Raw genomic sequence first — 25883 nt, 5'->3', positions numbered from 1 at the left:
AAAGGAGACAAGTGGTACACTCTCCTATCATGTTGCCGAATCCACAGGTACAACCACCCAAGAAATAATGACCCAAGAGAAAAGCTCCACACAAGAGCAAGGCTAGGGATAATCTCCCTCCATCCCTCATGCAACTTCAAGATAACCCCAAATTAAATTCCCAAACTTCCTCACTTACTACACTTAAAAACTATTTATTCCTTTGAGGAAAACACAAATACTCCTAACAAAAATACTCCTACAAGTAGCAAGAAGGATGCCCCACTATTCTAGCCCACATTTGATGGACCACAAATTAAGGGAAATGATATTTACGCCCCTTTTGATCACCGGGGACACCCATTGCCGGTGTTCTTTGCAATCAAAGCCACTGGATTTTTCTGACATCAAGTACATAAGCCCTCTTTTTCTCATTGATACATTGACGCGGGTGTCCCTGGTGATCAAAAGGGCGTAAATATCACTTCCCCAAATTAAATAGGTTGTGTCCTAAAAATAATTACTAGTGGCAGCTCGCCAGATAGTAATTTCGGATTCAGGAATAATTTGGGGAGACAAATATTCAAAAAATTTGGGAATATATTTGGAAGAGAAAGGGAAATATTAAAAAAAAAAAAAAAAAAAAAAAACAAACCGATTATCTAGTTATACCTCCAGTGTATCCACAGCTAGAATTGCCCATAGGTTGCAACATGAATGCACCTTCCAAATCGAGCGCACTAATCAATGAATTTTTCAGCCATCAATGTCAGGTCAAGTTCTTAACCCTTCTCGGCAGGGCTTCCGCACTAATCTTCACTGCGAAAAGTGAAGAAAAAAAAAATTCACTTGTAACCCAGCATTTTTCCTCTTTAAAGCATCAACTTTCCCTTGTAACCACCGTGAGTGCACTGTCGTGGCATCAGGTCCATGACGCGGACAGTCAGATCATAGTTAGCAAAACTCAATTTTAAACAAAAAAAACATTTTTTTATTGGTGTGCCGTTTAAAACTTTAACAACAAATAAAACTCCATTTTTTTAGGCAAACATTTTAAACAAGTTTTTTTTTTTTTTGGCAAACTTTAAAATTTTACCCCTACAATATTTTGTAAATGACAAAATTCTAAAGTCAATTTACTTGTGTTTCCGTTTATTTCACTACGTTTTTTGAACCAATGGCGTATTAAACTCGAATTTTTGCCGTTTTTTTTTACGGAATCACGTTTTGCTAACTATGGCCCACACCCGCATTTTATAATGGGCATCAGCATTGCCTCAGTCTTCAGACAAGGTATGAGTATTTACACAAAAAACATCAGACCCGGTAGAATGCGACAACTTGCATTGTAATCTAATTACAACCTTCTCTTCTAGGAAGCTCTCCAAAGACATATCTTCTTGCTAGATTTTTCAAGAGCCGGAAAGCAAGCTACCCATAAATCGAGGAGTTGAGGGATTCCACCTAGGGCTGTTCACTATACGGTTAAAACCAAAATAACTGACCGAACCGAATTCAGTCAGTTATTTCGGTTCGGTTAAATGGTAATTCGGTTCGGTTTCGGTTTCTAATAAATTTCCGTTTTCGGCTTCGGTGTCGGTTTTTTTTAAAACAACTCTGCTAGAACTGAAAAACCGAATGGAGAGCATATGCTGTTTTGTATTTTTGTTTGTCCTCATCTGTTCCCTGCCTATGGTCATTTGTTTTTTAGTGAATTAAAAAATGCATCAATCATCATTGCCTTCTAACAGCTTTTGACTACTTTTAACCAAAACCACATGGTTTCCTCAAAACCATGGGCTGGTTTTTATTAAAACCATGGCTTGTCATTTTCAAGTTCGTATGAAAGGGGATGGAAACATCAGCTTTTCTAGTTTTCTTTGGGCATTTGCTTTCTAGGGTTTTGAGGTTTTCCACTTTTATTTCCGCCCTTGAGCTTGAGAAGAGAACAGCGCTTTCGTAGTTCCGTCCGACGACTCCGACTCTCCTCACGGGATCACCGATCTCCTCCTCCTTCTCCGGCGTGATCTCCTCCATGGCTCCACCTCCTCTTCTCCGGCGGGATCTCCTCCTCCTTCTCCGGCGTGATCTCCTCCATGGCTCAACCTCCTCTTCTCCGGCGGGATCTCCTCCTCCTCTTCTCCGGCTCCCAGTAGTAGGACTCCGAAAACCCTCTCCTCCTTCTGCAGTTCTCCTCTTCTTTTTTTACAGATTTAATCGATTTTACAGATTTAATGACGAAATGCATTTCGGTTATAGCCGAAGTAACCGAACAACCGAATTCTTATTTCGGTTTCGGTTCGGTTGGTGTATATTTCGGTTACGGTTACCTTTTTTAGATAACCGAAATTATTTTGTTCGGTTATAACCGAATGCACAGCCCTAAATTTCCACCAAAGGGGGCTTTACCCGGGGATGGGAGTCCTTCATATGAGGATTCACCTCTGAAACTCCACAGAGTCAGAATAAAGAGAAAAAGAGTTCGACAGGAAAATCGTTTTCTTAGGGTCCGATAAAGACAAAGGATATGTCAGTGACCTAGCATGACAAAGCACTCTCCCAAGGGCATGGAATGTCTCATCATTTTTCAGTCTGATAGATACATAATGCATCAAATAAGTCCATAATTTAAAAAACAACTGACCTGATATTAAAAAAAAACTATCATTTGAGCACATGAAAAAATCTTCTTGCCTCAAGGAGCGCTCTCCTCATCCCTGTTGCTTAACTGTGGCGTGTATTGACTTGTAGATGATGGGGAGTACCCTGGCGCAGTTGGCGAGTAGCCAGCACTTGGACTGACAGGAAGAAATGGTCAGTTAGTTTATTGCTGATTAAGAAGAAAACTTTGGACACTAATAAATGAAAGAAATAGAGATGACCCAAACCTGTACTGTGGAGAAGTCGGGCTGTAATCTAGGCTCGCCCCAGAATTAAATGGGCTGTAAAAGAAAAAGGTCAATCGCTGATATCAGGATCTGTCTCCACATGCAATATCCCATTCAACTTACATAGTTATACCAACTTTTGCAATACAATCACAGTAATGTTAAGTGGACATGCCATCAAAAATTAAAAGATAAAACAAAAAGGGATTCAAGCGCACAAGTTGGAATCCTTTTCAGCAATCACTTTTCAACAACTCCTCAAGTCAATCCACGAATCGCGACTCCATATGTGTCTTTCTCCTCTGCGTTAGAGAGAGAAAGAGGAGAGAGATAGACACATAGGGGTAGATTTAAGGTTAATAGAAATTTGACCAGGTTAATCATTTACCAACCTGAGTCAACTCCTCATTACCTTGGCCGAATTCTAGTTCATTTCCTCATTTCCAAAAACTGTTTACAATATCAATTCTGAAGTGGCATGAATTTTAAAGGTAATAGGGAATCATTTTTGAAGAAGTAACAGATCAAGCCCACTCATCACTTGTTTCAACATGTATTCCACTCGTATGATTTTCTGATGTAGGTCTTTGAAGGAGAAAGAATACCAAGAGACAAACAAATAAACTCAAACCTTGCAGATATGAAGTTAACCCATAAAAGCTATTTGCATATCCATAACATACTGAAAACATTACAGCTGTGGTGGCGAAATCAACTACGTAGACCAAATCCAAATCTGCAAATTACTCATGATATTAAATTACGTAGAAATCCTAGTAAGCAAACAAGGGGCCCACACGTGAATCAAATACAATTTACTATGACATTCATAAATACGTGCTGGCATACCATATGCACAAACCGCATGCAAACATGCGCATAAACAACCACAAGGGCACAATCACTCAAAAAGATGGCAAATAACAGCTTACAAGCGACATAGCAAAGGCTCAGCTTATAATAGCTAAAAAAAATTACCTGCCGGGACTGTATGTGGGACTTGGAGGAGAATATGATGGAGATGTTGGTGAATAGGATGGTGAAGTTGGGCTACAACATATAAGTAAATAGAGGTTAGCAAAGTATATAGCACTGACAAAAATCAGACCCACAACCGTGGCAAAGTTTAAATGTCATAACTATGCCTGCAGCTTGCCCACAGGAAAAAGAGCTGACTCAAACAAACCAACTAGGCATAGTCAAGCAGAAATAAAGAAACAAAAGCATGGGGAAAAAAGAACAGACGAGGTTAAGTCATAGAGAGACAAGAAAAAAAAAAAAAGTGGTTGACGAGTTGGTAATGTTTGAGCCAGCTCAACTCGTACTTAGAGTGGTGATAAAACCAAGTTGAGCAAGTCCTGGATATGCAACCGACTTTTAAACTTTTACCCACCATTTGCCGAACTTTACCTGTAATTAGGAGATGTTTGACCGCAAGGACTGAATGATGACAGTCTGGGACTGCTGGGACTATATTTTGCCGAAGGATGATTGTAACTCGGAGATGTCGGGCTGTAGCTGGGAGATGTCGGGCTGTAGCTTGGAGATGTCGGGCTATAGCCAGGAAAAGTTGGGCTATATGCAGGTGATGTAAGGCCATATGAAGGAGAAGTTGGGCTGTAGGAAGGCGACGTTGGGCTGTAAGAAGGTGAAGTAGGACTGTAAGAAGGTGAAGTGGGACTGTATGCAGGAGATGTAGGACTATATATTGGAGAAGTAGGGCTGTAGCTTGGAGAAGTAGGGCTGTAACTGGGAGAGGTGGGACTGTAACTAGGAGAAGTTGGGCTGTAACTCGGTGATGTTGGAGTATAGCTGGGTGAAGTGGGGGAGTAAGATGGACTTGTAGGAGAATATGCAGGACTAGTTGGACTATAGCTGGGAGAGCTGGGGCTGTATGTGGGGGAAGTAGGGCTGTAACCTGGTGATGTAGGACTGTATCCTGGAGAGGTAGGGCTATAACCAGGAGATGTGGGACTATATCCAGGGGAGGATGGACTATAACCGGGAGATGATGGGCTGTATCCTGGCGATGAAGTAGGAGAGAAGGCAACCCCAGCAACATAAGGAGAAAACTGAGCATCCGTAATAGGTGAAGACCTTGGGCTAAGCAAATAATTTGGTGACATGATTCCATCATGATATGGTGTTCCTGAGATGGGTGAGCAAGAAGGTGTCATGCCAAAATCCAAGCCTTCCATGTAACTAGGAAGCTGGAGTTCAATTGCTTGCTGCAACATCTGATCATTCAAATATAAGGAACAGGCCCCTGTGCCAATGGATGCAAGCTGACCAAGCATAATATTTTCAGTAACACCGTTAAGCTCATCAGCTTCACCGAACAAAGCAGCGTCCAGAAGAATGTCCACAGTTTCCTCGAATGAGCATCTCATCATAGGCCCCGTGTCGTTACGATTAATACCATGACGGGTAATGGCCATTAAGTGACCACGGTACGTCATAGTATCACATAGAATAGCCAAGTGCCTATAATTCACATAAGATCCATCAAAAGATATAACCGCCCGCAACTCATCCAGCAGAGCCCGACGTACGGCTTCAATTCCAAGAACTTCAATCACTTCAATCAAGTGGTTGCTAGTTGTTCTCGTTGCATCAACATCTTCCTGACAAATAACAGCCAATAGATTTACACCTTCTGTGTCCAGCAGCCACTCTGTTACTTGTTTAAATCCTTCATTTTCTTCAAACCTGTCTATTTTTAAGGATTTAATGAACACTTTATTGATATCAGGAATGCCTCGAAGGGCCATTTCTGTCAACATGTTGCTCTCAATCTTTTTGAGAAAGACGTCATCTTCTGAAGATTCTTCACCTTGCAATTCCGCCTTAGGAGCCACATCATTCATAATACGTATACGAAGAATTAGTTTATCGGCATTGTCATCAGTGACTATACAAGTCAAATCATCATCAAACTCGTGGTTAATTTTCTCAGCAATGTCTGCCATGGTCAACCTCTTGTCCACCATCATTTCCCGATTTAACTCTATGCGAAGCAACCAAGGTGAAATTCTTTCGTGGTCAACCTCTTCATCTGGCATTTCATAATAAGACTGAACAAAATCAGCATCCTCTTCAATAATGGTGCTCATTGGATCTGGATCATACCATACTTCTGTTGCCTGTGTTACACTACGCAAAGTAGTGTATTCCAAAGCACATTGAACATTCTTGGCACTTTCTTTGGTCTTGTTGGCGTAAGGCTTAAGGTACACAGAAAGTGAAGGTGTTTTAATTTTCTTAGCAACATTTATAATTTCCCTCAACCTGGGAACACCTAACGTAACATTCTTGGCACTCACACCAGCATAGTGAAAGGTATTAAGGGTCATCTGAGTAGCCGGCTCACCTATGGACTGCGCAGCCACACAGCCAATCATTTCACCTGGTGCTACTAACGATTGTAAAAAGCGGGATTCTATCTCACCAATAACCCATTCAAATGCTTCACGAGTAAGCCTGTATTCCTTCAGCACACGCTTGCTGGCAAATGTGCTGCGAAGCAGGATGTTGAAGAAGAGGGTGGCATTTTTCTGAGCTTCCATGCTAATTGGATCATCGCCAGGAACGACTTTCAACCTTTCCTGAAGCTTATCAACTGCTTCAACAATCTCCATTGGATGCATGCCAGATGGCCTTCTCAAGTCAACCTTAAATGTCTTTTGAGCATTCGAGATAAGTCTCTTGAGATTCACAGGCATAGGCCAGGAATTGGCGTATGTAGTAGCAATCTCCGTACCAAGCTGATATCGATCTGCTTCTAGTTTCTGAACTTCGGCATCAAACACATTCCGAAATTCCCTGATGGTTTTCAAATCCTCGACATGCTCAGGTAACATATAACTTGGATTCCAGTTATCATTGTCAATCTCATACCTGAAAACGTTATAGAACTCTGCTTTTTTCATTTTCAAGCAGTCCAACTTCTGTGATTCAATCCGAACAGCATCCATGCCGTCTTCTCCATACAGAAATTGAATAACATCACCTAAAGAGTTCCTAACAGTACCATCATACTTGACCATAATGTCCTCCATAGCCTTCACAAGACGCCTCTGAATATAACCTGTTTCAGAAGTTTTCACAGCAGTATCAATCAGACCTTCCCTACCACCCATAGCATGGAAGAAAAATTCCTGAGGAGTTAGCCCACTCAGATATGAGTTCTGCACGAAACCACGACTTTCGGGCCCATAGTCATCTTTGATGAAATGAGGTAATGTCCGATCAGTGAACCCATAAGGAATTCGTTTACCCTCTACGTTTTGCTGTCCCACACAAGCAGTCATCTGTGAAATGTTGATAAAAGTTCCTTTGGATCCTGCTGTAACCATGGCCTTCAAATTGTTACTCTCCGATAAGCTATTTTGTGCACTAGCACCAGCATCATCACGAGCCTTATTCAACACCTGTGAGGGAGAGACTGTGTTAGGAAACCCAAGACGAAGTGTCTAAATTCAAGTAAGCCACTGAAAGATTATGCACCTTATTCACCCTGTCCTCGAATGACTCCAACATAGTTCGCCCAGGTTCTGCCTCTAACGTCTTTTCTTGGGCAGCCTTGATAAGTTCTCTCACTTTGTTCTTTGCCCCATCTATTGTTTCACTAATTTTATCCATTGTTGCAACATCAGCAATTGTGTCCCCAATTCCAATACTAAAACCATTCTGTAAAAGCCAATAGTTAACTAGCCACTGTGTATGTCCCAAGAACTTCCGTGCTGCATCAGGGCCAACCTCTTCCCTGCAAACCAAGATAAACATTTCAGCAATAGGAGAGATCACATCCAAATAGGTTACATTATATATATATATATATATATATAGAGAGAGAGAGAGAGAGAGAGAGAGAGGAAAACGTTGGTGCACTTAAACTCACCATTTTTTTGGTGCGCTTAAGTGGTTATAACGCCTCCCATTGGTTCTTGTATGTGGGACCCAAACATTTAAACGAATGGGAGCCGTTATAACCACTTAAGTGCACCAAAAAAATGGTGCGCTCAACACTTCTCTCATAATATATATATATATATATATATATATATATATATATATATATATATATATATATATGAGGAATCTCATATAAGCTTATCTAAGCAGAGCTCACAAACATGGGAGGGGGGAGGAGAGGGCAATGTTTGGATGATCCAAAGCATTCATTTGATAGGCCCTCATATAGATAGAGTGTGCCCAAAATATCAGCTCCATGGGATCATCACAAGCCTATGATTTGTGGAGTTAAAAATGGACGTGTATAAACCTTCACAAATTTGTCCATATTTTGCCTCCACAGTATAAAAATGGACGAGTATAAACCTTCACAAATTTGTCCATATTTTGCCTTCGTAGTTTGAAGGGTTAGGATGATCCCATGGAGCTGATATGTTGGGCCCACCCTATCTATATGGGGGCCTATCAAATGAATGCTTTGGATCATCCAAATAATGTGCCCCCCCCCAAAAAAAAAAAGTTTGCGAGCTCTGCTCAGATAAGCTTATCTGAGCAGCTGCTCACAAACCATTTCCTATATATATATATATAATCTTGAGAAAACAAAGTATCTACAGGTAGCATACCAGATAACATGAATAAGACTTCCAGTAGATGTTCCAAGGGTCTTCTTGCATAGAGTGCCCGAAAGAAGCTCCCCTCTCTCTATTCTAACTTGGGTATCTCCCGGAGTAATAAATCCAGTTTCAGAATCTAAGTGCCACGAAGATAATCTTATCAGATTAATCTGCTTCGGAATAATGAGATTAAAAACTTGTTTTCCTGTCCAAAGGGGTCTAGGCTTCAAAATAGCAGGAGCAGGTATTTTCCCATCAAAATCCTCCCACCACATCAAGATGTTCATAAAGACATCCTGCCACAATCCGAAAAAATTAATTACAAAGAATTAAGCTAATGAGTCATACCATGAAGCATTGAGAGAGGGTAATTGAGCATGGACTAAAAAAAGAGACTAAGGTGTCAAAGAATAAGTTTGGATTCATGCCCGGACGATCGATTATGGAAGCTATCTTCTTGATTAGGCGGTTAATGGAGAGATTTAGAGAAAATAAAAAGGACCTTCATATGGTTTTCAGTGATTTGGAGAAAACGTATGATAGCGTTCCCAGGAGTGTTATGTGGTGGGTCCTTGAAAGGAAAAAAGTGCCTAATAAATATGTTGATGCGATTAAGGATATGTACGGTGGAGCAGTAATTAGTGTCGGAACTACGGATGGCATGTCTAGTGAGTTTCCAATTACAATAGGATTGCACCAAGTATCAGCTCTAAGCCCTTATCTTTTTACGCTAGTTGTGGATGAACTTATGGAGGGTATCCAGGATGAGGTCACATGTTGTATGTTATTTGCAAATGACATAGTATTAATTGACGAAACCAAAGCAGGAGTTAATGCTACCTTAGAGTTATGGAGAACTAGTTTGGAATCCAAAGGTTTTAGGCTGAGTATGACTAAGACAGGCTATATGGAGTGCAACTTTAGCAATGTAAGGAGGTGGGGGCGAGGATGTAGTAAAAATGACTGGACAGGAGGTACCAAAAAGGATATCTTTCACTATCTTGGTTCAATTCTACATAAGGAAAGATTGAAGAGGATGTTAACCACATAACAAGAGCAGGTTGGTTGAAGTGAAAACATGCCTCAGGAGTTCTGTGTGACCGTAAAATACTTATCAAGTTGAAGGGAAAGTTTATACGACAGTTGTGAGGCCAGCCATGCTGTACGGCTCAGAATGTTGGTCCACCAAGAAGCAGTATGTGCATAAGATGAGTGTAGCGGAGATGCGAGCGTTTAGATGGATGTGCGGCCACACAAGGTTAGAAAGAATTAAAAATGAAGACATCGTAGAAAGGTGGGGGTGGCACCAATTGAGGAGAAGATGAGAGAGCACCGCTTAAGATGGTTTGGGCATATCCAATGTAGGCCTTTGGATGCTCCAGTGAGAAAAAGTGACTCGAAGAAAAGAAATTTCACTTCCAGTATGGTAATGACTCCACTGATTGAGTTCTCTCTTACAAAGAGTAGTCGAACCCTTATCCCTTGTAGGCAGGATCATCCCATCCTGTCATCTAGAGTGAGGGAATCCGTGACCCAAGACCATGTTTTTATCTAGAAATTGGAGGAGAGCTGCATATTCATGGCCCGATGCAAGAGCAGGCCCTCCCAGATTCAATCTCGCCTGATCAGAGTACTACACGACAATCAGAGGTTCCTGTAGAAGCTATATTTCAGAGAATAGGGGAATCGCTTTTGAGTTCATCCAAAAAGCAAATACCGTGCCCCTATAACCCATATAGTCATGATATAGGGGACTATACAAATCGGGTCAATGGCAAGTTACCACTGCTGGAGTTGTAGGCTTGCAGCCCCCACGATCTGTCAGAAGAAGGTACGAACAATTTCAATTTGGTTTTGGGTAATGCGAATTTTTCCTCTTATGTTGATGTGCAGGTTACAGCATTAGGCAACAAAGATTCTATTAGTCCGTTTGGCAATCTGATAAATGAAGACCCTGGTCCATATTCTAGTATTCTTGCACTGAGATCCTATGTTGTTACATCTGATGAGGAGCAATTGATTCGGGATAATAATTATGACTTTATCAGTAATGATATTCCTATCTTTGAGATTGAGTATTCCAATTTATTGAGGGCGAAGGATAGGGAGGAGGTTATAGATAGGTCAGTCAATCATACAGTTGGGATAAGCCAAAAACTTGGAGTGATATATCATGGATCGATGGAGGAGTTTTGTGATATAATCAGATGTTCTGAGATTAGGGATTATGAAGGGAATAATAATATTAGGCGGTGTTCTTCTGACACTTCTAAGAAAAAACTGAGGGAGGTTGCTAGATTAAAATCTGAAGTGAATTACGGTGAGCCTCCTGTTGATGTGGAGGCATTGAACTCTTTATCCAATAGGAAAAAGAGTGCGAGGAAGGGGAGGAAATCTGTCAAATTTGTTTCCCTACGAAGATGCTATCCTGGAATGTAAATGGATTGGGGTCTTTAGCTAAAAGGGCTCAAGTAAAAGGGTTAGTCAAGAAAATTAAACTGGAGCTCATTTGGATTCAAGAGACAAAGTTAGGGGTAATTGATAGGAATGTTATTAATAGTCTTGGCGTTAGCTCGGAATGGGGTTTTTCTTTTGTTGGAGCTATTGAGGCCTCTGGTGGTATCTTAATAGCTTTGGATGAATCTAGTTGGGTTTTGTCGGAGGAATGGAAGGGTAGATTTTCAATTTCTATTGTTCTCCGGAGGGTTGTGGATGCAGCTCTGGTGTTGTTCTCTTGTGCTTATGGTCCCTCTCTATGGGCTGATAAGGGATTGTTATGGGGGCTTGGGAGAATTGAATAGAGTTAGGGATAGATGGGCCTACCCTTGGTGTATTGGGGGGGATTTCAATGAAATTAGATATATAGGCGAAAGATTTGGATGGCGGAGATCTAACCAGAATATGGTCGCTTTCGCCGACTTCATCTCAAACCATGATTTAATTGATTTACCCATGACTGGTGGAAGGTTTACTTGGAACAGAGGAGATAGTCATAGTAGGATTGATCGATTCCTCATTTGTCCTAGTTGGATGAATTTGGCTCCTGAGGTTTACCAAAAGGCCCTTATTCATTCGGTCTCCGATCATTGTCCGCTATTTTTGGATCCAAGATTGGAATCCTGGGGACCACCTCCTTTTAGGTTCGAGATTGCGTCGATTCAGCTACCCCATATGGAGAAAAGATTGGGGGAGTGGTGGGAATTTGTTCAGTTTGCTGGGCCTGCAGATGTGGTTATAGGGCAAAAACTTAGACATGTAAAGAAAAATTGAAGGAATGGGTAGCGAAGAGGAGATTAGTTGATTCGAGTAGAAGGTATGGTTGGAGAGTAGAATTGAGGAGCTAGCCACTTTGGAGGAAATCGGATTAGGGAATGTCAACTCAAGGGCGGAATTGGGGAGAGTGAAAGAAGAACATAGTGGTTTGTTGCTTCATGAGGAAATTACTCGGAGATAAAAATCAAGAGTGAGGTGGTTAAAGGAAGGGGATAAGAATTCGGCTTATTTTCACTCATTGGCTAGTGCCAGAAGGCGGAAAAACAGGATTGAGTCTTTGGAGGGTAACAAAATTAAAGTGTCAGGGAAGGATGAGGTTACCAATGTGATCTTAAACTTCTATACATCTTTGTATTCATCTGAGGGCATTACTAGACCACTTTCCGAGGATTTGTTATTTAGTGAGTTGAGCATGAATGAAAGAATTGGATTGGAGAAACCTTTTGAGGAAGAGGAGATTGAAAAAGGAGTTTTCTCTATTTGTAGGGATAAGGCCCCTGGACACGACGGTTTCTGCGTAGCTTTTTTTCAATCTTGTTGGGTGTATGTTAAAGGGGATATCTTGAGATTTTTTGAAGAATTCTACAATGGATTGAATCTGGACAAAGGCACTGGGGCAACTTTTATCACCCTTATTCCGAAAGTCGTTGGTGCATCTAAAATATCTGAGTACCGTCCTATAAGCCTTGTGGGATGCTTGTACAAGGTGCTGGCAAATATTTTAGCGGATCGGCTGACGGTGGTTCTTTCATCTATTATATCTGATTGTGAAAGTGCTTTTGTTGCCAAGAGGCAGATTTTAGATTTTTCTTTGGTTGCTAACGAGGCAATTGACTCATATATTAGGTTTGGCATGGGAAGTATTGTGCGCAAGCTGGACATGAAAAAGGCTTATGATAGGATGGAATGTGATTGTTTGGATTATCTGCTTGGCAGAATGGGGTTTGGTGGCAGATGGAGAGGCTGGATGAGGGTTTGTGTTTCTTCTGCATGGTTCTCGATTCTGATTAATGGGTCCCCAAAAGGTTTCTTTAAGTCATCTTATGGTATTAGGCAGGGAGATCCATTATCCCCTTTTTTGTTTCTCATTGTGGCTAAGACTCCTAGTAGGTTGATAACCAAAGGAACTGGGATGGGTTTATTTAATGATTTCAGAACAGGTAATGAGATGGTGGAGGTGTCTCATCTTCAATTCGCTGATGATACTCTCCTCTTTTATGAACCGGATAGGTCTAAAGTGTGGAACTTGAATCTTCCCTACGATGTTATGAGCATATTACTGGACAGAGAACAATTTCCACAAGTCTAAATTGTATGCTCTAAACATTCCGCAGGAAAAGGCTCTTGTGTTGGCAAAAGTTCTGAGATGTCAGCTAGATTATTTGCCATCTTCGTATCTGGGTCTCCTGTTGGGGGTAAGTAGACCTAATAGACTTTTGTGGGAACCTATTGTTGAAAGAATTGAAAAGAGGTTGGACACATGGAAAAGGAATCTTGTCTCTAGAGGGGGAAGGCTTGTGTTGGTCAAGGCAGTGTTGGCCAATATCCCTATTTATTTTCTGTCCTTGTTTAAGTGTCCAATTAGTGTTGTATTGAGAATTGAACAAATACAACGAAGATTCTAATGGGAAGGAAATGATGTGAAAAAAGGTATCACTTTAGTTAGCTAGGAAAAAGTGAGCTTACCCATTAAGAAAAGTGGTTTGGGTATTAGAAGAATCAGGGAATTTAATCATGCTTTACTGAGTAAATGGTTATGGAGGTTTGGAGAAGAACACTCTCAAATGTGGGTTAAAGTTATTAACAGTAAATATGGTTGTCTGTCGGGGTTGTGGGCATCTGACAATCGCTTGAAGAACAAAGGATTGTCTGTTTGGAGCGACATTTTGAAAATGTCTCATTCCTTTAATTTGAACATTAGGTTCAGAGTCTACTCGAGGGATAGGATTAAATTTTGGAGTGATGTATGGTGTGCGGAGAAGCCACTCTTGGAATTGTTCCCGGATCTTTTATAGAGCAGCTTCTGATAAAGAGGCTTTTGTTTGTGATTGTTTTGACCGCATTAGGGGTGTTCTTGTATGGTCCCCGATCTTCAGGAGGAATTGCTTTGATAGGGAGTTAGAGTCGGTACCCCGTTTTCTTGAGCTTCTTGATGGGTGTCAGATTAAGAGGAATGGTGTGGATAAAAGAATATGGACTGCAGAATCATCAGGTAACTTCTGTGTCAAATCTTTCTATTTTATCTTGGTGCCTGGTGGTGTATCCTCTATCTCAGCCAAGGTATGGAATTTTCATTGCCCGCCCGGAGTTTGTATCTTCGGTTGGGCAGTATGTCGTGATCGGATTCAAACGATTAACTTTCTACGAAAGCATGGTATGTTGCTCATTGACCATTGCCCCCTATGCTTGAATGATGGGGAATCCGTGGGTCATCTTTTCATGCATTGCTTCTTCACTCGTCAACTATGGAGTTTCATATTTTCGACGTTTGGTATAGCTTGGGTCTTTCCATCATCTATTCCGAATTTGGTAGGATCAATGGGATTTTGTGCCTTGGAGAAAGAAAGGAAAAATATTATGGAATATTTGTTTGCTTGCGATGTGGTGGGTGATTTGGAAAGAGAGAAACTCTAGAGTTTTTGAGGGGATAGCCAAATCTCCGTATTGGCTTTACATAAAGATTATTGCACTATCAATATCTTGGGCGAGATGCCATTCGTCTTTCCGTTTTGTATCAGCCTTTGACCAATGGGAGGGGTGGAGGGAAGTTTGTTTTAGTAGGGATTATAGGCCTTGGATTGCTCAACGGTGGGAGCCTCCTCCTTGTGGAATGCTTAAAATGAATTTTGATGGTTCGAGTCTTGGAAATCAGGGACCGGCCGGGGTTGGAGGTGTGTTTCGTAATGATTTTGGTGGAGTTGTATGGGCATATTTTGGCCCTCTGGGGATATGTGATGCTTCAGAGGCCGAAGTGAAGGCGGCTTATCAAGGTATCAAAAGGATTGATAGAGAGAGCATGGATAAAACTATTGTGGACGGTGATTCACTCAATGTGATTCGGTGGTTAATTAGGGCGATGTTGCCTCCATGGAGATTCTTTTCTATTTTTTAAGAAATAGAAGATTTAATCTCGGGTTCGAGTATTGTGTTTAATCATGTGCGTAGGTCCGCTAATGGGGAGGCGGATGGTTTGGCTAGGGGTGGAGTTAGTCGTTCGGAGTTGGAGTGGTTTGATTTTCTCCCTCCATGAGTATTATTTTGTAAGTTTTCTTTCTTTTTCTTGATTCCTGTATATTCGGGTGTGGTCCATCTTGGTCCCCCCTTTTCTTTTTATGATATATTTTTGCCATTTCAGAAAAAAAGGAGTAAGGGGCGGACCGAAAACAACTTGGGTAGAAACCATGAGGAAAGACTTAGATGGCTAGGAACATAAGAGAGAACATGACCTTGGATAGGAGAGAATGGAAGAAAATGATCCACGTGACAAACCCAACTAGTGTCAGGATTAGACTTAGTCAATTTGAGCCGGGTAGACTCTTTCACCTTCTTCATGAAAATTTTCTAAAGGATTCATTAGCCGACCCCAACTAGTATGGACAAAGGCTTAGTTGAGTCGAGTTGAGTTGAGAGGTCCTCCTAGAATGAAACACCGCATCAAAAAAGCAGGATATGAAAAACACAATTGAAATAAGACTGTTTGTTGCTTTCACCTTCTCTATGAAGGTATCTCTTTGGGAAATCTTCCGGCATCCTAAGAGTGTATCCTGGACAATGCCCATAACAGGGCGATTAGATTGAGGAGAAACTATGCATTTCGGCACCATCATCAGCTCTAAGACTTCAGCCCTAGTTTCAAACGACTGAGGAACATGCATGTTCATTTCATCTCCATCAAAATCAGCATTATAAGGAGAAGTAACAGACAAATTCAAGCGAAAAGTTGAGTAAGGCATAATTTTGATTCTATGTCCCATGATAGACATTTTATGAAGACTAGGTTGCCGATTAAAAAGAACATAGTCACCATCATTCAAGTGCCTCTCCACCTGCACGCAAAATTGAATAAATAAAGACAAGGTGGAAGATTCAAGACTGAATGAAGAACCATGACTTCTAAGATGGGAGGAACCTGCCTTATATCCTAGCTCCAGATGATGATCACTACTTTTCTTCAAGTACCGGAGATCAAGCCTCTGCCCATCTTCCCTTATAATGTACTTGGCACCTGTTTTACCAGGGGGAGGATGAGGCCCATATTCTACCAACTCCTTCAACCTGAAAAATACAAATTATTTTATTTTAAAATAGGAGTATGTGTTTAGTGTCTAGCAGTATAAGAAAAGGAAGAACAACCACATTTAGAAGATAACTAGATAAGCAGATATGACACCTCTCAATGTTATATGGTGTCACAGTCTCCGGGTATGTTAAGTTTAAAGCAATACTCCATGGTACTCCCAGTTCATCAATGTTAATTGTTGGGTCTGGTGTGATTACAGTCCGTGCAGAAAAATCCACACGTTTTCCCATCAGATTACCTCTAATCCGACCTTCTTTAGCCTTAAGCCTACTGCATATAGATTTGATAGGCCGCCCTGAACGTTGTGTAGCCTGAACAGTAAAGCAGTAATCACTTGATCAAATTTGTTATCAATAACTAATTAATGTATAAGATGCATACCCTCGGCTGACCCGGCAGTTCATTATCAAAATATGTAGCAATGTGAAACTGCAATAATTGAGCAAATTCTGATATGATGTGGGCAGGAGCTCCATTTCTCTCCTGCCTTCTGAGATTCTCGTTGTGTCTAATAATCATTGCCAATTGATGAGTTAAATCATCCTGCTCCAGTAAAGAATACACACATGATCAATATATTGCAAGTCAAAATTAAATAAATACCCTTTCAAATGCCATGATTTTATAAATTAAGTAAATCAAACTCGCATAATAGTGGAAGTAGCTTGCCTCACTCCTAGAAGATGTATCCATCATCACAGAAGGTCTCACGGGGGGAGGAGGAATTGGCAAGACTTGTAAAATCATCCAATCTGGACGGGCATACTTTGGGTCCAACCCTAACAACTGGCAGTCCTCATCACTTATCCTCTTCAGAATACTAAGAACCTGGAACGCAAGCAAAAAACCATATAATGAAAAAGATTATATTTTTTTTACAAGGAATTTTAAAAAGCATGAAGAAGCATGAGATGAAGAACAAGAAGCATGTTGCATGGGGGTTACCCTATCCGCAGAAATCTGTTGCTTCCTTTCTACAGGTTCAGGAAGCTGTTCTTGGTCATCATTTTTCTTCTTCGTAGCCTTGTATTCAGCAATTATTTTCATACCTTCAACAGTTAATTTTGGTTGTTGGGCACCACAACCCCCTCTAGGCTTCTTTAATGGTTCTTCGGAATCTTGACCTTGCACATCCATTTCATCACCATCATCGCATTTTGTTTTGTTTTTGCATGCATCCAAGACCCTTCTTAGTCTATGCTTTGGATTTCTAACTTTCAAAGCTTGCTTGAATTTGTGGTCCTCCTGTAAGAAGTCATAATAGATCAGAATTTCAATAGGGCAATGATATCAGCATAACCATGTTTCTATAATTGTAAAACCCACCTTGTCGTTTATTATTTAAAGAGCTGTCAAGGGATATTAAAGTTCCCTAAATAGATCTTACAAACCAATTAAAAAGGAAAAGACAAGCAGTGTTTGTGTAATTATTAAAGAATGGTTGTGCTGATATCGTTTCCCTTTCAACATTAGTAGTAGCCAATATTAGCAGCCAAGTCAGATACTCAGCTCAACTCAACAAAACCTTTGTCCCAAACTAGTTGGGGTCGGCTAAATGAAGCCCTTAGAAAAATTTCATGAAGTAGGTGAAAGAAAAATGTCCAAACAAGATAAAACTTTCCTCCTTACATTAGCAGCCAAATCAGATAAACAAACAAAAAAAAGATAAAAAAAAACAAATGCTCATATAAGCGGAGAGGGAGTTTAGCACAGGAGAGAACATGTATTATTAGTTATTCAGTGGTGCAAGCAAGCGTCAAAGTTAATTATCGTTAACAAATATAACCAGCCAGCATTTCCAATTTGATAACAGCAGATAAAAGAAATCATTTCTGATAATTTCAAAATTCCAAAACCATTGCATGAAAAATAATCCCAATGATTTCCCATAAGAAAGGGGCATGCTAAGCCATACAACAACAAAAAACACACTTAAGCCTGGATTTAAATAATACAAATCATCGTTTTTCAAATGGTGGGAAAACTTTATTAAGAAAATGAGGCACGACCAAGCCAGTCAATACAAATGGCTCCTTCGCTCCCTAACCTATCCGCCTCATTGATGGCTGATCTTCTTACGTGGTGGAAGGATATAGATGCTCCTATCAACCGATTTTGTATCTCATCGAACCAATTAGCAAATCTCCATGGGATGGGAAGATTCTTCGGTAGCCATTTGACGACATTTAGGGAATCTTCATCAATTATCAAACAATCCATGAATTCCGCTCCATGCTCATGAAGCCCTGGTGAATCGCATAGGTAGAATCCGCTATACCAAGTGGACCTAAGAAGGCCCATAGGGTCGCTCCACATGCTCATCTCTTAGGAGGCCTGAGGCCTCCTATACCCACCAGCCTTAGATTGCTCATACCTGTCGACCCTAGATCGCTCATACTGGATCCATCAAAATCCGCTCCATGCTCATCTCTTAGAAGGCCTCCTATACCCACCAATCTTGGATTGCTCATACCCGCCCGCCGGCCCTAGATTGCTCATACTGGATCCATCAAAATCGAGCTTCTTTCAAACCGGTTCCGGAGGATCCCACCAAGGCGAAGGGGGTCGCCATCTGCTAGCTACTCAAGCAACCTCTTTCCAACCGTGCCACTGGTAAGGTGCTGAGACGAACCTAAAGCTTGGGATAAACCCAGGTTATGGACAGGGCTATTACCTTCCTGAATACAGAGTGAGCTCTCTTGACAAACTTCTTGAGTACCCTCGTGTTTTGCTCCTTCTATAGAACCTAAATTGTAGCTATGAGCACTACCTTCCAGAGAATCTTGCCTTTTTTTCCTCCAAGGTACAAAGAACCAACATTCAAGAAGGTCATAGAGCCTTGAGGAAAACACCCACGCTATACCAAATTTGTCAAGCATCATACTGCATACCTCTCTGCATGGTTTTAAATTTTGGCCGGAAAAAAAACGAAACGGACGAAATGTTTCGCTTTTGGCCAAGGCCGAAACGAAATTTACATGAAATCGTTTTTACAAAATTTCTCCAGCGATGGGTCAGCCTCACGTGGCTCTACCACAATATCTGCCTCGACTGTGGAAGTGCCAAGCTCGCTATCTAGATGTTCAGCAGTAAGCCTTGAGGAAATCTTGGAATCATCAAGCTCATCAACATCCAGCCTCATCAACAATATCATCAGACGAACCACTGAAAATACACGTGTCTAGCTCTAAGACAATGGCCTCTTGTAGACCACTAGCATCATCTGTGTCTGGCATGCCATGGGAATAGTTCATATTGGTCGCGGCATCTTCCTCCCCTTCTTGAGATGTAGCCTCATCATCAGGGGAAGGAGGCGTAGGCTGAGCATGAATTCCTGACAGTCGTGGCCTCCCTGGAAGCCTTAAGCCCAAGATGCTTGTTAATGTGATTCAAGGTTGTTTTCATATCAGCTATCATGTTTGAGTACTAATCCAAAGTAGCTTGAGTGCATTGTTCCCATGCTCCGTGTGGCTGAACTTGTCCTTGCCTCTGATGATATTAATAATAAGCCTTTCGAGCATAGACTTTCGCGAACTCATCACGGACATCTTGCCATCGACTAAAACAAGGCATGCCTAAGTCACTACGCTCTCTCAAGAAGTATCTCTATTTCACCTCGACATCTTTGCACATTGTATCATTGACTCGACTAGTGGTCATTTGATGATGATCATAATCATAGTACTTATGGTATGCATCAAGAGCCTTGATCCAAATCAGACACGCAGCATTGTAATCCCCATATTGATATTAGTAATCATTGTAAGCATATAAATGTGGAACATGTGGTGCAATAAATATCGATCCTCGTACCATCAAAATAAAGAATTGCTGATGGAGCCATTGTAGGGTGAATCAACATCGCATGGCTCAATATGGAATCTATGGAAATTAGCCGTCAGATCTGTTCATGGTGTCGAAAGGAACATGATCCCTTTCACGGATCTCAGATCGGATTTTCGGATGGCTCGGATCAACATTCAGACCAAAACGGACGAACAATGAAATTTGCTCGAAATAGTACTCGTGCTCGCTCTTGGCCGTTGAAAGTGGGTTGGATAGACTCTTCGAGTCGTCACGAAAAACTTTCGTGTTGACGGCAAGGTCAAATTTTGAGCGGAAACGGCCCGTGTGAGGAGAGAGAACCTAGGATGGAAAGAGGAGAGAGAAAGATCTGTAGAGAGAGAGAGAGTAGGAAACTAGAGAGAGAGAGAGAGAATTAATCACTCTTTATAGGGGAGGGAGAGATCTGATGCAAAGAAAGGAGAGTGAGATGAGCGAGACTGTAGAGAAAGAGAGATGTAAGATATGTGATGTGATAAGAAAGATGTAGAGAAACACTATGTGAGAGAAGGTTGAGAAAGAGAGATGTGAGATATGTGATTTCATTTTTATTTTTTTGAATGATAGTCATTATATTACTGAAAGGACCGAAATGGTCAAAATACAACGGAGAGAAACAACCGAAATATAATTGAGAAACAACAAGGAAAAAAATATGAACTCAAGGGCGCAGATGGTCAAACAAAGTTAGCTCAATACTATTCACTCTCTGTCTAGCTAGACCATCTGCCACTTGATTAGCCGAACTACAAACATGATTCAAGGCTAGACAAGAAAAGCCTTCCCATTCAAGCACCTCATCAAAAAGGCTATCAAATCTCCATGGATGAGAGTAGATGTGAGATATGTGACGTGATAAGAAAGGGTAGAGAAAGACTATGTGGGAGATATGATGTGACAAGAGAGAGGGTGGGGGGAGAGAAAACCCAAACTGGACACACATCACAAGTAAAACCCGAACTAACTATTTTTAGTATAGACTTACTATTTTTAGTAAGCGCGGACTTACTACTTTTAGTAAGCGCGGACTTACTATTTACAATGAGCACGAACTTACTATTTATAGTAAACGCAGACTTACTATTCATAGTAAGCGCGAAATTATTTATGGCAAATCCGAACAGAAACACTAGGACACCGAAAACCCTGACAAAAGCGTATTTGCGCGAAGATTAAACCTAACAAGGGAATGAAAAACGGCGTTGGGAACAAAGATGGAAATGGTAGGGAGAAAGTATGGTCGGTGTCTAAAATCGAAATGGAGGGAGAGAGAGAGGGGGGGAGAGAGAGAGAGAAGAAAACAAGGAGAAAGGAGAGAGGAGAGAAAAAATTTAGGGAGAAAGAGAATCACCAGGGATCTTTTGCTTTGATACGAAACTGATGTGGCCCGAGGGATGAGAAGTAGCAGAAAGAGGGGAAAAGAGAAGGGGAAGAGAAGAAAAATAGAAGAAGGGAAGGGGGAAGAGATTAGAAGAAAGAAGAGAGAAGATGAAAAATTAGATGAGAGAAATAGAGGAAATAGGCTCGCAAAGACAAAAAGGATTGGATACGGGAAACCTATGGGATTTTTAACATCAATTAATATAACCATTTTCTTTTTACCAATTTTTTTTAGAGAAGATGAAAAATTAGATGGGAGAAATAGAGGAAATAGGCTCGCAAAGACAAAAAGGATTGGATCCGGGAAACCTATGGGATTTTTAACGTCAAATAATATAACCATTTTCTTTTTACTAATTTTTTTTCCTTCTTGATAATATATTTTAGCTCAACATGAATATATCAAAAAGATGATACATTCCACATAAATCACGAGGAAAACATAAATTTTAACATAAGCAATCCCACAATCGGTGCAGTTGACCCACTCGATGCCCCCAAAGTTTTAATGAATGCTCATCTAAGTAATGATCCATCCAAACACACTTCTTTTAATTGCATTTACACTCTCCACTATACCTAAAAAAATTTGTAGTTGCATTTCTTCCAAACAGCCAAAAGAGTAGAAATTAATCTCAATTACGGAAGAATTTATCCCCTTTTTAAAAGTAGAGAAAAGGTAAAGAATCTACTAATAAACACATTCAGCAAGGCTAGATGTCTCAGCAAAGATAGATATGTCTCATGTATGATCAAAAAATTCAAAATTTGCTCAAATATACTTTGTTTTTAATTGGGAATTGTTGAAAAATGGGCTACGTCGAATTCCAATGTTTAAATTCGGTTACCATACACTACCCCAAAATTCATCAAAAATCTTTATATCTAATCGTTGTAAATTTCATTTCGGTTGCTATTTCATTTTGGCGACCAGAACATAACGTTTCGGAAATTCCGGTCATTTCGTTCTGATTTCGTTCGAAACTTTTCGTTCATAACTTTTCATTCCGATTTCATTCAAAACTTTTCACTCCTCTAGGAAGAGGGAAATTTTTTTAATAGTTAAAAATAAGAAAAAATTCAAAGAAATTCAAAATTTGTTTGAAAAATATGACAAACAATTAAATGACCCAAATATGTAAAACATCCAACATTCAATTAAATGAAAATCACTATCAACTGAATTGCCTGTGATGACCAGACCAAATTATGAGATTTTTTTACCGGACTTTCGGGATTTAACAATGTTTGGACTTGATAGAATTTTTGAATTATTAAAATTGGAAAAATACCCCATCATTTAGAAGTTGGGATTTTGACCCGGCCCGATTTTTTCGAATTTAGTACTACAACCAGAAAGTTGACCTTCTATCCCTTTAGAATTGGGTTTTAAAACTATTTTTAATGAATCCAAATGGGAGGTATTCTCTTATTTACATGTAAATCTTAAGTAATGGACATTAAAAATAGTAAATTCATAGTAAGAAACGGAATAATGCCCCATTTCGTTCCGGTTTTCAGTTGAAACTGAAAAGTTTCGCCCATTTCGAGCGAAATGAAACGAAATTTACAACTAAGATCTCTGCATTTCCAAACGCACAATTCAAGAGAGTATCGGTAAATTACCTCGTCCGCGAGGATTTTCGAGCAATTGAAGCAGACACAGCGCATGATACTGAGTACGGTCTTGAGAAACCCAATGTGGAACATGGGCTTGGCAAGCTCAAGATGCCCAAAATGGCCAGGGCACTCAGCCATGTTAGCGATACACGTTTCGCACTTCATTTTACGGTCGATCGTCCCGAGCCGAGGATCGCTGAGACCGCCGGGCTTCGGCTTCCCCCTCTCCATCGTCTCGCTGTGCTCGATCTGCACTACCGACATTTGCCTCTGCGAAAATTTGCAAAAAAAAAAGAAGCTAAAGATCAAAACCCTCAACAGAAACAGCAAAAAACCCTAGGAATCTGTAATGAGGAGAAATTGGAAACACTACAGACACCCTCCAGACACTCTCCGTAAAATATTGCAAAATAGAACAGAGCCAAAGATCAAAACCCTCAACATAAACAGCAAAAAAAAAACCCAGAAATCCATAGTGAGGAGAAATTGGTTACACTGCAGACATTTGCCTCTGCGAAATTTGCAAAAAGAACAGAACCGACGATCAAAACCCTCGACATAAACAGCAAAAAAACCAAGAAATCAGTAGCGACAAGAAATTGGAGACACTGAAACATTTACCTCTGCAAAAATTTACAAAAAGAACAGAGGTAAAGATCAAAACACTAGACAGAAACAGCAAAAAAACAGTAATGATGAGAAATTGGAGACACTGCAGACATTTTTCAAAAAGAAGAGAGCTAAAGATCAAAACCCTAAACAGAAACAGCAAAAAAAAACCCTACAAACCAAGAAATCAGGAGCGACAAGAAACAGACATTTGAATCTGCAAAAAAAATTCAAAAAGAAGAGAGCTAAAGATCAAAACCCCTACAAACCCGTAACGAGATGAAATTGGAGACACTGCAGACATTTGCCTCTGCGAAATTTTTCAAAAAGAAGAGAGCTAAAGATCAAAACCCTAGACAGAAACAGCAAAAAAAACCCTACAAACAGTAACCAGGAGAAATTGGAGACACTACAGACATTTGCCTCTGTGAAAATTTGCAAAAAGAAGAGAACTAAATATCAAAACCCTAGACAGAAACAGCAAAAAACCCTAGAAATCCGTAACTCGGAGAAATCGGAGACACTACAGACATTTGCCTAATTTGCAAAAAAAAAAAGAGCTAAAGACCAAAACCCTCAACAGAAACAGCAAAAAAAACCCTGAAATTCCGTAAGAAGGAGAAATAGGAGACACTACAGACATTTGCCTCTGAAAATTTGCAAAAGGAACAGAACTAAAGATCAAAACCCTCAACAGAAATAGCAAACAAAAAAAAAACAAGAAACAGGAAAAAAAACCCTGGAAATCAGTAACGTGGAGGAATTGGAGATACTACAGACATTTGGCTCTGCGAAAAATTGCAAAAGGAAGAGAGTCCAAGATCAAAACCCTGAAGCAAAAAGCCGGAGAAACTGGAGACACTACGAACATTTGCCTCACTAAAGATCAAAACCCTAGACAGAAACAGCAAAACACCCGAAGAAATCCATATAACCCTAGACAGAAACAGAAAAAAACACTAGAAATCCGTTAACGAGGAGAACTTGGAGACGCTACAGAAATTTGCCTCTGCAAAAAAGAAGAGAGGAAAAGATCAAAACCCTAGACAGCAAGAAAAACCTAGAAAACCCCAGAGAGGAAAAAAACGAAGAGGATTACAATCTCATCGGGGCTGAGGATGCCGAACTGGACTACTTTCACTTTGGCGACCTCAGCCGGAGAGTAGGGGAATCTCATATCCATGGAGAACGATCTTCTTCAGAGATTTCTGACCTCAAACTAGGAGGATTAGGGTTAGGTTTTTTCCGAAGAGAAGGGGAATCTCATATCCATGGCGTTTCTGACCTGAAACCTCGTTTTTTTTAGAGAGAGAGAGAGAGAGGAGGAGGAGGAAAACCAACTGGGATAAGCTAACATACGCCGGATGCGTACATAATATAATTAGCAAAACGGGCAGGGTATTGGTTAAAGGGTGCACTGGGAACGTGTTTTTACACACGTTTTTAGAATGTTTTTGGATTTTTATAAACCATACCTTTTGGAGAATGTTTTTCGATTATTTATAATAAGTATGACATCCGACAGTTGGCAATTTTTATAAACCATTCGAGATTTCTTAGGTAGCAAAAAGTTGTTGTCTCCATCCACGATGTGACTAGTTTGACATGTGATAGACTGGCCCTTCTGCAATGGACCCCACCAAATCCCTTCCTAAAGTAGTAAAGTGTCTCTCCAATCTCCAACAATAAAGACAACATTACTCAGAATCACTCCCTTTCTACCCTATACGATTCTCACCTCTTTTTTGGTAAAACATATATAGATAGTAGGATTGGAAGTCACAGGTCCCAATTCATCTTAACAGCTACCCAATTTATCTTAACAGCTCATTTTTTAATTGCAACAATCGAAGGTCAACAAGCCACTCCCTATATTTTAAGGGATTTGCTACGTTCCGTTGCAAAAGGCAATTCGCATATGCTCTGTTTCGATGCCGGTAATTCGTTGGGAGATCTATATCTCAGCGGTCAAAGGGGAGATTAAAGGGGAGATCTAAAGCAGATTAGTCAACGGGGAGATTAAGGGTGGAAGAAAGAAACATTGTTTGGTTTGTCTTGCAAATATTGGGGGGGTTTGGGATAAGGGCAAAAAGATCTCCCCAAGATCTTCTCCACAAATTTCTTTGATTTGAAGAAATTTGGAGAGAAGATCTCGAGCGCGCCACATCACCCGACCGTGGCCCGACAGTGCTAGTGGTCAAAGACCTTAAAAGGCAACCAAACAATCTCAAGAAGATCTCAAGAAGATGCTCTCCCCTCAATCTCCTTAAAAATAGCCAACCAAACATAGCAATATGGTCTGTTGCGTGTCAGACCGGCCACCTCGTGAATGGAGACAACAGCTTTTGTCTCCATTCACGAGGTGGGTGGTCTGACATGCAACGGACCAGCCAGCCTCGA

The 25883-nt window shown here is 40.5% G+C and overlaps 1 protein-coding gene and 1 long non-coding RNA gene across 3 annotated transcripts; one reads left to right on the top strand and one right to left on the bottom strand.

The window, feature by feature from the left end:
- Nucleotides 1–1833: 1833 nt before the first annotated feature.
- On the top strand, nucleotides 1834–2953 carry LOC143882233 (uncharacterized). Its single transcript, XR_013252139.1, has 2 exons — nucleotides 1834–2134; nucleotides 2731–2953. It is a non-coding gene; the product is annotated as an uncharacterized LOC143882233 (long non-coding RNA).
- Nucleotides 2544–24814, bottom strand: LOC143882232 (DNA-directed RNA polymerase II subunit RPB1-like). 2 transcript variants are annotated; one of them, XM_077385724.1, is made up of 14 exons: nucleotides 24583–24814; nucleotides 22881–23144; nucleotides 16977–17276; nucleotides 16701–16859; nucleotides 16413–16574; nucleotides 16122–16342; nucleotides 15865–16006; nucleotides 15442–15777; nucleotides 8468–8754; nucleotides 7374–7632; nucleotides 4278–7297; nucleotides 3846–3917; nucleotides 2868–2921; nucleotides 2544–2777 (listed from the first exon to the last, which is right to left on the bottom strand). In XM_077385724.1, the coding sequence occupies exons 1-14, from the start codon at nucleotides 24664–24666 to the stop codon at nucleotides 2675–2677; spliced, it is 5463 nt and encodes a 1820-aa protein (XP_077241839.1). In that variant the 5' UTR covers nucleotides 24667–24814; the 3' UTR covers nucleotides 2544–2674. The 2 variants fall into 2 exon arrangements, with proteins under 2 accessions (XP_077241839.1, XP_077241838.1); XM_077385723.1 differs by having other exon boundaries at nucleotides 15442–16006.
- Between the last annotated feature and the right edge of the window lie 1069 nt (nucleotides 24815–25883).

The sequence above is a fragment of the Tasmannia lanceolata genome, unplaced genomic scaffold, assembly GCF_043159265.1.
Source record: "Tasmannia lanceolata isolate RefF3 unplaced genomic scaffold, GAP_Taslan_0.1 ptg000007l, whole genome shotgun sequence".
In the NCBI taxonomy this organism is placed as follows: domain Eukaryota; kingdom Viridiplantae; phylum Streptophyta; class Magnoliopsida; order Canellales; family Winteraceae; genus Tasmannia; species Tasmannia lanceolata.
This window is presented reverse-complemented; position numbering and strand designations above follow the sequence as displayed.

Bases quoted from the DNA above. Each gene is read 5' to 3' on its own strand.
- LOC143882232 (XM_077385723.1), bottom strand. From the start codon at position 24,666: ATGGATATGAGATTCCCCTACTCTCCGGCTGAGGTCGCCAAAGTGAAA. The intron at 16,860-16,976 runs GTAACCCCCATG...CTTGCGTTCCAG, and splicing joins AACAGATTTCTGCGGATAGG to GTTCTTAGTATTCTGAAGAG. The intron at 2,778-2,867 runs GTTTGGGTCATC...TCTTCCTGTCAG, and splicing joins CCGACTTCTCCACAGTACAG to TCCAAGTGCTGGCTACTCGC.